At 53.7% G+C, this 11,323-nt stretch overlaps 1 protein-coding gene across 2 annotated transcripts in view; it reads right to left on the minus strand.

The window, feature by feature from the left end:
* The window catches only part of ESYT2 (extended synaptotagmin 2), a 77,360-nt gene that overhangs the window by 4,182 nt on the left and 61,855 nt on the right, over positions 1-11,323 (minus strand). For both annotated transcript variants that reach the window (XM_027770067.1, XM_027770070.1), the window contains 5 exons: positions 9,395-9,544; positions 7,523-7,896; positions 5,917-6,015; positions 2,605-2,736; positions 160-265 (listed from right to left, as the gene is read on the minus strand). In XM_027770067.1, coding sequence (XP_027625868.1) covers positions 160-265; positions 2,605-2,736; positions 5,917-6,015; positions 7,523-7,896; positions 9,395-9,544 — 861 coding nt within the window. The remainder of the gene's footprint in view (positions 1-159; positions 266-2,604; positions 2,737-5,916; positions 6,016-7,522; positions 7,897-9,394; positions 9,545-11,323) is intronic.

Genomic DNA, 11,323 nt, shown 5'->3' on the forward strand with positions numbered 1-11,323 from the left:
TGCTGAACGCATGCATGTCATGGCCAACGGTCTACACCGCGAGCTCACGGCCTGCACTCATCTGCAAGGAGTCCCCGCCCCCCAGTCAGTGCTAAAAATGGCACGGCAGGTGGGCGTTACCTTTGGGGGACACACAAACCAATGAGGGTGTAAACTCACTTTGCCAAGAAGCCCTTTGTCTTTGGACAGGAAGCCACCACTGTTCTTCACGGCCACATCCAGCGTCCTTCTCTGTACTTCTGGCAGTGAGACGCTGAAGTCAAAGCTGAAAGGGAAGACAGGGCCTCCTTAGCCGTCCCCGTAGCTCTGCTGGGTGTCCTGTACAGAGGGCACTCCTGCCTACGAGGCCACCCCAAGCGCCGTATCTGTCCCCTGCGGAAAACCCAGTTCTTCTGTCAGATGCTACGCGTGGCCTCGTGTGGAGGCTGGGAGACAGGCTCGTTTCCCGGACGTAAGAGGAGCCCTGGCACCAGAACGTGCCAAGTCCCACGGTCCGTGGTATGCTCCCACGTGGGTGAACAGTGTCCTTCAAATACGCATGTCTGCCCCTTACCAGGAGCGGACAGCCTGGGACTGTCCACACCCAGCTGAGCGCCTCCGCCACCACTGGATGGCTCCCTTGCCCCGGGGAGGAGCTGCCAGGTGGGTGCTCTCCTTGTGAGGAGAAGGCCCAAAACACAAGTAACGGTGGAGTCCTGGCCTGGCATGGGGCCAGGTCCACTCTGACTGGCCACGGCCGCTGTACCTGCAGTGCCCTGGAGAGTCTGTTCCCAGATGCTGGGCAGAGTAGGGACGTGTCTGTAGACACATCTGCTTGGGAGCTGGCCTGCAGGCCAGGTCAGACCTCGGAGGTGAATGCACTATGGGCCTGGTGTGGGCGCACAGGCAGGAGGTGCTGACCCACTGGGAGTGCAGGCCAGCTTTGGTTGGGAGCCCCGCTGACCCAAACGTGGACCTGGGCCTGAGCCCCTGACTAGCTGGAGGCTGTGGAAGGCCACCACAGCAGGGACGACCCTGTCAGGGGGTGCCCACTTATCTGTCTCTCGTGAAAGACATGAAATGAGTCCATTCAAAAGAAATAATTAAAAATAAAGCAACAGAAACCCGGAAGTGTGTGAATGTAACGAGGGATCTGCACCTCAGAGCAGTGCTCGGGACTGACCAGTGCTAATCAGAGTGGATACAGAACGCAACCGGACGGGCACCGTGACTAAAACAAACAGAATCACCGGCACGGAGACGAGTCCACAAGCAGTCTTTTTAAAGATGAGTTATAAGCAGGGTGACTAGATGCTGGCACCACTCGACTTCACTGTTTTCCCAAGTACTGGTGCTTTTAAGCTCCCACAGGACTGTAATGTAAGACACCAACTGGTGGGGCCAGCAGCTGGTGTGGCTGGACCTCTGGGGGTCCCTGAGGCCCTCTCAGGAGACTGACCAGGAGCCTCTATTAGGCCAGACTGCGAGGGGTTTGCAGAAACGTAGGAAAATGAGGGTCAGCCCCATCACCCCCATCACACAGCAGTTAAGCATGAGGCAGAGGAAGCAGGCCTCACCAGCCAAGCAAGGCTTGAAGCCCATGTAGCTGGGCAGGGACACACAAGCCAGCACTCTGATGGGACAGGCAGCGCGAGAAAAGAACACCGCAGGGGACCGGCAGGTGGCACAGTGGTTAGAGCTGGCCTGCCACACGGCCCACCACAGCTCAAGTCTCGGACGTGGTAGATTACTTTCTCACTCTCCCCAGTGTGCACATGTACGCTGGAGCAAATTTTTAAGAAATAATAATACAATGAAATGATTCCTTTAAAAAAAGGAATGTGGCTGGGACCAGCAGTTGGTGTAATGGCTATGTCACTGGACTCCCATGTAGTTGACCACAGTTCGAGTCCCGGACCTGGTGGCTTAAATCACACCAGGCGTGCGTGCGTGCGTGCGTGCCTAAGATCCCAAGAGGAGAATGGAGGAGAAGGGATTGCGGCGAGGCCATCCCCCCCTGGGGGGTGATTTCTCACTTTCTGTCTCTCTCTGTCTTTCTGGCAAGCGCATGCACCCTATAGCAAAAACCTCTCCAAAAAAAAAAGAACTGTGGCATGATTGGGCCCCCTGAGGGGTCTTTCTCACTCTCTTTCAATCTCTCTCTCTGTCCCTCTCTCGACCTATTTCTGTCTCTCTACATCTCTCTCTCTCTCTGTCTCTGTCATGCACGTGCATCTGCCTTCTGGCATAAAACAAAAAAACATGTGAACTAAAAATATTATTTTCAACTTTTTTTTGTGAATGCTTTTTTTTTTTTTACAAACCGTATTATAATTTAAGATATTATGAGCTTATTATTGTTATTTTAAAATATATTGATCTATAATTCTCAGCTTTAACTTACAACACAGTAAATACCAGAAGAACCAAGGCTCTCTAAAGAGGTCCGAAGTACGCCTTAGTGCCCTCACTAGTCCCCATCCACAGGTGGACAACGCCAACTCACTGCTGCATTTCTACGGGAGCCACGTGCATGTGTGTGAAGCCTGGGGGCTCTGTCAGACACACGTGGCCACGCTCAGGTCCTCCTCGGCTCACCGCCTCCACCGGGCAGAAAACACCTACCTTTGATCGAACACTGGGTTTAAGGTTTTCTTGGACACGTGGGTCTTCCTCCTTCCCGACCTCCTCTTGTCTGGTAACAAGTACATGCGGACGTACGGGTCAGAGCCGTCTTCGGAGAAGGCGATGAGGTTCCTTGTGACACGACCAGGGAGGACCGGACGTTAGCACCCAGGAATGCAAGAATCAGAACCACACCAGGGCTACCAGGCTTTGACGTGAGGTGGAGACAACGAGCCAGCACAGGAAGTCCAGGGCAAGCTCGCCCGGCACCTGCCCTCGTGCCTCGTGCTGGCGCCTCCCTGGCCCGCTGCTCTATGGCCGGCCCTGCCAGAGGGACCTAGACTGCCAGATGCTGGAGGCAAACGCCTCACGCTCAGCCGAGGACCCGCCCAGGCTCTCCCTTTGCCTCTACGTAGAAGCCACTGCTTTTTCCTTCCAGCACCCTCCTGCTGTTTCCAACCAGTAACGGAACAGGACTTAGCCTTAAGGCCGAGCAGCCCCCAGGGGCTCCGGGGAGGCGCGGGCCCTGGCAGCCCGAGTCCTGGGCAGCTGCAGTAGCTCCCTTTATGGCTCTTCGCAGGCTACCTTCTTCCATCTCCAGCCACCCAGCCCACGGGGCACTGTCTGGGTCCTTCAGGAAGGCTGCACTGTTCCTCCGTACAGACACAGCGAGCTCTACCTTCCGTCACTCCCCACGGGACCTCTTACCCAGCACAGGGCTGGGCGGTGGCACAGTGGGGGTGCAGTGAGCCCACGTGTGTGGGGGGGTCCTGGGTTTGCGACCAGGAGAGCCCTCCCTGACCACGCATGCACACATATGCGACCCAGGAGAGCCCTCCCTGACCACGTATGCATGTATATGCACGGGCCCTCCCTGACCACCACGCATGCACCCACATGTGACCCAGGAGGGCCCTCCCTGACCACGCACACACGCACGCACATGCGACCCAGGTGGGCCTTCCCTGACTGCACACACATCCTCATGCACATGAGCTGGTCTGGCTGAGTCAGGGTGGGTGCAGTGCTGGGACACCTGCTGGGGGTACCTGCCTCTCTGTCTCTCGTAGAAGAAATACAGGATTTTTTTTTTTTTTAACTAGTTGAGGGAGCCAGCAGGTGGCATGGTGGTTAAGGGGCTGGATTCCACATAGTTGGTCACAGTTTGAGTCCTGGACCCGGCAGCTTGAAAATCATGCCAGGCATATGTGCATACATGCCCAAAATCCAGAGAGGAGAGTGGAGGAAAGGGGATTGCAGCATGGCCATCTCCCCTGGGAGTGACTTCCCTTTTCCCTCTCTCTCTGTATCCCCCTGCCTCTGGTGGGCATACGTACCATATGACAAAAAACTTAAGAAGTAATAGGATCTAGTTGAGGTGCTGCCCTGCAGCGCCCGCCTTCCCTCCACCTCCGACACGATCCGCCCTAGCAGCGAGAGCACACAGGACTCGGAGCGCTCCCAACTGGACTCTGTACTGACGCGGCCTCACCCCCAAGTGCTACCTCCTTCCCTACTCCCAAGGCTTCTCAGTGTAGCCAGAGGATGAGCTTTCACTGGAGACAGAGAGGTCAAGTGTGAAATCACCCCACGAGGATGGCCACGACACAGTCCCCTCGCCTCCATTTTTTCGGGATTCTGGGCACGCAGATACAGGTGCCGGGTCTGGGACTCGAACCACGCGTGTGGGTCCAGACACCTTAAGCCTTAACCTCCTCGCCACCTGCTGGCCCAACAGGCACTTTTCTTTTCTCAGAATGGTCCTGGGTGCTGCTGCATTTCGCTCTTCTCCAGTCACCCGAACAGCTCAACCTCGGTGTGTGCACACGCCTGTCAGACCGTTCGCACTCGCCCCTTGGGATCCTGGCAAACCTTTTCTTTACTTTCCCAATGTCTTGGAGCATTTTTTGGAGTTTTTTTTGACAAGTTTTTGTCATAGGGCCTGTGCACTCACAAGACAAAAGAGAGAAAGCGAGAAATCACCCCCCGGGGGGATGGCCACGCCACAATCCCTTCTCCTCCATTCTCCTCTCGGGATCTTGGGCACGCACGCACATGCGCCCAGCGTGAGTTTAAGCCACCGGCTCCGGGACTTGAACCGCGGTCAACCACATGGGAGTCCAGTGACATAGCCATTACGCTAACTGCTGGTCCCTGCCTTGGAGCATTTTAAATATACATTAGTGTACATTCAAATAGCTACACATTTTAACAGAAGTAAAATTGAGGACAACAGATGGTGTAAAGGCTAAGGTCGACTATGCAGTTCGACTCCTGCATCCAGCAGCTTAAGAATCACACCAGGCACACGTGTGTGTGTATGTGTACGCCCAAGCACTGAGAGAAGAGACCGCAGCATGGCCGTTCCCTTTAGGGAGTGACTCCTCACTTTCCCTCTCTCTCTTATTGGCAGTGCATGGCTAGTAGCAAACTAAAACAATTAAGGTAAAACGGGCTGGCAGGTGGCATGGTGGTTAAGGGCACTGAACTCCCACATAGTGGACTGCGGTTTGAGTCTGGGATCTGGCACTCTGATCAAATAAAAAAAAAAAAATAGGTAAAACAAAATAGAAGAAAAATTGACCTTCAGTTTGTTTATCTATCGTTTTTTTAAAAAAATAAATATTTTATTTAACTTTATTTATTATTTTAATTTTCTAGTTTGATCAGTCAGAGAGAATGAGAGAGAGAAAGAGTGAGAAAGCAAGCCACCAGGTCCAGGACTTGAACTGTGGTCAGCCATGTGGGAGTATCCAGCACCCTAACCACCACGCCACCTGCTGGTCCCTTACCTTTCTTATTTTAAGAGAGATTTTTGCTATAGGGCGTGAGCTCACCAGAGAGACAGAGATAACAGAAAGCGAGAAATCACCCCTGGAGGGATAGCCAAGCCTCAATCCCTTGTCATTCATTCTCCTCTCTAGATTCTGGGCACCCATACACATGCGCCCAGTTTGAGTTTCAAGACGCTGGGTCTAAGACTCGAACCGTGGCCATCCATGTGGGAGTCCAGCCATGTAACCACTGCGCCATCTCCCTGCTTACCTTTCTCTGAGGGAAAGGATCCATAAACTCTCAGCCCTCTACCCAACAAGCTGCCGCAGGACAGTCTTAACTCCCTGATACAAAAGCAATGACGCTCCCACACAAGACTCAGTGACTCCCTCCCTTGGGCAGACACTAGTAGGGGAGACGGTGCGCTCCTGTCTGCCAGAACTAAAGAACAAGGTAGCAGAGCCGACCCACTGCCCTCCGGAGGCCCCCGCCCTGCCAGGCAGCAGTCGCTGGCGGCCAAGCAGTGCCCACGCTCACCTGCAGGCATGCACCACCACGACGAGCTTGTTTCTCTGCGAGCTGTGCCGGATGGTCAGCTGGATCTGCCCCAGAGGGGACTGCCCCAGGGTCGTCCCGCTGCAAGAAACAGCAGTTACCAGCCCTCGCCAGGCCCTGCATTTCTGCAGGAGAGACCCGATGAGCCAAGAACTGAGACATAGCTAGGGGCTTCCAGACATAGCTAGACCTGTGTTCACCCAGGGTTCAGGCGTAGCCAGCAGGCCCGTGTTCACCCAGGGTTCAGATGTCAGCCAGCAGGCCTGTGTTCACCCAGGGTTCAGGAGAACCGAGTTATTCAAAACAGACTTCTAACCCTGAGACACAGAGGCCTACCTTTCGCAAATGTCAGCTGTGTGGTCACTGAACTACGCCCAGCCTGATTGCCCAGAGCAACGTGGCCTTCCTGCCCCGTGTGCAGGCCACCTGCTGTCCCTGACGCCCTACTCGTGCTTGGGTTCTCCCAGCCCACCCAGACACTCCCCAGCTCAGCTCAGGAGGACGGACCGTCTCTGGTTTAACCCTCTTTCCTTCTTCAGTGTACGGACAAAAGAAAGAAGACAGGCACGGAGTGGGTGTGGACGGCACCTGCCCCGGGGCGGGGAAGCGGCCACACCTGCGCACTCCCGACCTCCGCCTGCGCACTCCACCTCCGGGCAGCCGCGCACTGGCCTCACCCCGCCACTCCACTGCCCTCTGACTCCCAACTCATCCTCTGACGCAAACAGCAGAACAGCCGCTCCCTCCAACCCAGAGAGAAGGGCTAACACCTCAACCCTGTGAGAACTGCAGGCTTTTTCCACCTTATCCAAATTACACGAACGCGTCTATGAATCATGAAGCTTGGAAAAAAGACGACGAACATCAAAGACAAACAGGAAGGACCAGGCTGCCGTGAGGGGAGTTGCCCGAGCATCAGAGAACGGGCCCGTCCCAGCAGTGTCTGCACCACCAGGGCGAGGCGGGCGAGGCGGGCGAGGCGGGCAAGCGCAGCGAAGGGAGGGGTGCACAGTGACTCACATCACAGCGCCCCAGCACCCCCTGCGGGCGACACCTACGACTGCATCGTTTCCACGCTTGGAAAGATCAGGCCTGAAGAAACGCTAGGTTTTACTCAGAGACGGAAATCCAACACAACTCAACGTCGTAGCTAATTTGAGATTATGTCTCCCGGGGCCAGCAGGTGGCACAGAGGTTAAGGCACTGATTTCTGCATGGCTCACTGTGCGGTTCGAATCCTGGACCCGGTGGCTTGAAAATCATGCATGAATGTGTGTGCACGTGCCCAAAATCCTAAAGAGACTAGAAAAAAAGGATTGTGGTGTGGCCATTCCCCGAAGGAATCATTTCTTACTTTCTCTCTCTGGTGAGCACACATGCCCTATGGTTTAAAAATTAAAAGGAATGAATTTAAGATTATATCTTCCTCCCCAGCGTGTGAGAGAGGCTGACTCTGTGCTATACTGTATATCTGGCCGTGGGAAACGTCTTCCCACAATGCGTCAGAGGTGCGTTCCCACTGTGCGAGACCCTCCCTGTGGAGTGTTAACAGGGACTCTGACCGTGTCACACAGTGGCATTTGGTTACTTTTCTAGCTGTCGCAGCCTCTGCCGCAGCTCCTGGGTGGCGATGGGCAGCGAGATGTCCGAGGCTATGCTAGGCGTGGGCTCCTTGACCGAGGCGTGGCTTGGGGAGGCCAGGAGGCTGGACGAGCTTCTGCCCAGGTCATGCAGCCCCAAGGGGCTGGGCTCCGGGGGTGGGGCTCTCTCCCCTGCACCATCTTGACCGCCGCCCCCAAGGACCGGTGTTGGGGGCGCCGTGCTGCCACCAGTGCCTGGAGATGCAGGCTCAACCGGAGACTTGACAGGCACCTTCCTCCCTCCCTTGGAGACAGAGGGCCGCTTTACTCGGGCTGAGTGCTGGTGGTCCGGAGGCCGCTCCTGTTTGTCCAGATGCAGCACCTGGAGGAGGGGACGGATAGGAGGTTACAGTCAGGGACCCCAGACACATCTCGATTGTAAACAGCTCCAGCTGGGCTCATTTGCCAACCTTTCTTCAAAATATGGCTAAAAACATTTTTTGAATCTGTTCGACTATTCAATTATGAAAGCATATCATATTATACTCAGCTCAGAAAAAAAGTGAAGCAGCCAACACAGCACGTCTCGGTACAGACACTGTGTGGACTCACTAGCCGCTGCATCCACACGCTTCTGCACAGCCACGGGCAACGCTCTTAACTGAGCACGCACAGAGCCAGCGATCCTGCCGGGAGACAGACTCCCCATTCCACACACGTGGTTTCGACCAGGAGCACCAGAGAAGGGAGGAAAGCCCCAGGTGCACACCAACCAGCAGCATGGGTGGGTGGTTACATGGCTCAGGGTCTCCGGCCACCAGGCCAGCTTTAGTCTTGCAACACTCCGAAGAGCAGAGGCTCATCTCAACAAACCCCTCACGCTGAGGTGACTGAGGGCCCGAGGTTTCTTTCTGCTTTTCTGAGATAAAGCTGCAGTGAACAGCTTTACATTCATAGCTGCCCACAGTCTGTATTACCAAAATTCACACTTCTGGAAAAGGGGCCCTCACTGTTATAGACTGGGGACACCAGGATCTCTTCTGTGAACAAGGAAACCCTCTCCACCACACCCTAAAGACTAAGTCCATGTTGACATTTATTTATTTATTTATTTAGGAGAGGTTTTTGCTATAGGGCGTGTGCGCTCGCCAGACAGAGAGAGAGACATAGAGACAGAAAGCGAGAAATCACCCCCCAGGGGGGATGGTCACGCCGCAATCCCTTCTCCTCCATTCTCCTCTCGGGATCTTGGGCACGCACGCACACGTGCCAGTACGAGTTCAAGCCTCTGGGTCCGGGACTCGAACCGCAGTCGACTACGTGGGAGTCCAGCGACAGCCATTATGGTAACTGCTGGTCCCATGTGTTGATGTTTTTGTAAGATTTGGCCCTGGGTCGACGTCACGTTTTTGATTTGTGAGTGCTCTCTATTGCCCGTGTTCTCAGCGCATTTGGACAGCTCAGGTGTTTACAAATGAATATTGGTCTGTTTGGACACAGAAGGTTTTCCTCTGTAAGTTCTACCCTCCTGCAGTCACACTAAGACCACTCTCCTGAACAACCTTTGAAAATTCAGCCTTAGAAGAAAACTTTGCTGATACAGTTAGTAATCCTTTGGGCCAAAGGATAAGAAAATTGGGCTGGACCACATGAGAACAGAAGTCAGGAACCTGCTCGAGCCACCGGCAATGACGACCCCATTGCATGTCTGCATCTCACAGCCTCCCGGGTCTCTCCTGGGCTCTGGGACGAAGCACGAGCTTTGCCCTGGCCAGGGCCATGTATCCCCAGTCCAGACAGCACCCATGAGCTCTGCTGCCAGCAGCCCCCGCTCCCAGCTCCCAGCTCCCCGCTGCGCTCGCGCAGAGACGGCACACTACCCGGAGGGCGATCTTCATTTTTATGGTGCTGTTTGAGCCTGAATCGCAGAGCTGGAACCGCTGGTTCATGGTCATGTCATCACTGGCAAGCAGCTGGCTGAGGGGGACTTTCAGGCTTCCCAGAGAACACTGATGCTGCTCATCTCGGACCTGCAAACAGCACAGAAAACCTGCCTAGTGCCAGAGACCCAGGTGGGAGCGACCGCGAAAATGCACAAAGCTTCAAAAAGTCAAGTCTTTACAGGCACATGTAAGTTTCTCTGAAATGGTTTTTCTTTAAAAAAAAAAAAAAAAAAAGACTTAAGTGGATTTAGAAATATTAAATATTGTTTATTTTTATTTATTCATTTATTTTAATGTGACCAGAGACACAGAGAAAGAGAATGTGAGAAAGCAAGCCACCAGGTCCAGGACTTGAACCATGGTCGGCCATGTGGGAGTATCCAGCGTCTTAACCACCACACCACCTGCTGGTCCCCAAATGTTTTGTCTTTCTAACAAACAAAACGGGTCAGCTACAGTGCAGTGGTTGAGGTGGCTAGACCCACGAGGCCAATAGGACGGGTCAACTCCCAGAGCTGATGGCTTGAAAGACACGACAGGTGTGCATGTCCAAAACCCTGACAGAGCGTGGAGGAGGAGGGACAGCGGCAGCGTAGCCACCCTGGAGGTGACCGCTCCCTCTCCCTCTCACTGTCTGCCTGTCTCCAGTGAGTGCATGCTCTCTGGTAAATTCAACTATGTTCTTTCAAGTAATGTTTCCGTTAAGTTATTAACACAGCATGGAACTTCCTTGAAAAGACACATCGTAACAAGCAAAATACCTGTCTTACATAGCTTTTTCTTCCTTTTTTCCTTTTTAATGCCAGAGGGTGCCTGGATGCATCAAAAAAAGAAAGGGCTCCCCACAGGGGGCCTGGTCCCACTGCAGCCCCCTTTCTTCCACTCCTCCCCGCCAGGGTCCTGGGCACACACGCACACACCTGTGTGTTTTCTCAAGCACCCAGGGCTAGGATTCAAACCATGGTTGGCCATGTGGGACCCCACTCCCGCCACAGTGCTGACCCACCGCCTGCAGGGCCAACCAGCCTTGTGCATCTTGCATGTCTTCACTGCGGAGCCGGGGTGAGCGCAGCACAGGACGGCAGTCGGGGACGGTCACCAGAACCTGTGCACTGCCTCGAGGGCTGGGGAGTGGCCGCCCCGGCACTCTCTATGGAAACCACTCCCAAGCATCTTCTAGGCCTGCCTTCCCACCTACCAGGGTTTTGAGAATTTATAATATCTTCATTAATGCACAATAATGTCCCTCTTCTGATTGACAACCTTCAGCATCACCTATGGGAATCATTCTCTGTAGGCTGTAACAATAAACTATTTTAATCAAGTAGAGAGAGAACTCCAGAGTGTTCACAGTGTAAGAAAATGGTCAGAGAAATAAACATATACACAAAAGTTAGAAGGCCATTAGCTTACTTCTTTTTAAGCTATAGTCACAATTGCATTTTAAAATGAAATAACTATGACAATGCTTATGGACCCTGAAAAGTTATTTTTGTAAACCCAAGATCCAGTTAAGTATAGATTATTTTAAGAATGGTACAATGTTTGAAGGAACAATGAGCTATACAAAATACCAATTATTGTATGTACACTGGAAGATAAAAATATAAAACTGTAACAGAGAACACAGACGCAGGACTGGGCACGCATGGTGGGGAGTGCCGAATCGAGCTCTGCAATCCTAGCTGGGCACGGGTCTGTTCGTAGAGGTTCCGCATGTCTGAGTAGAACACAGGCCAGGAGAGGCAGGCTAAGCTCAGAGCCCGAGACGGAAACTCCGCGGTCTCTGGATGTGCCCGACGTACTGAGCACAGGAAGCCCATGGGGACAGAGCCCTGAGCCCTGCCCACGGACACTGCCATCCCC

This window comes from Tupaia chinensis, unplaced genomic scaffold (genome assembly GCF_000334495.1).
Source record: "Tupaia chinensis unplaced genomic scaffold, TupChi_1.0 Scaffold000110_1, whole genome shotgun sequence".
NCBI classification, from domain to species: Eukaryota; Metazoa; Chordata; class Mammalia; order Scandentia; family Tupaiidae; genus Tupaia; species Tupaia belangeri.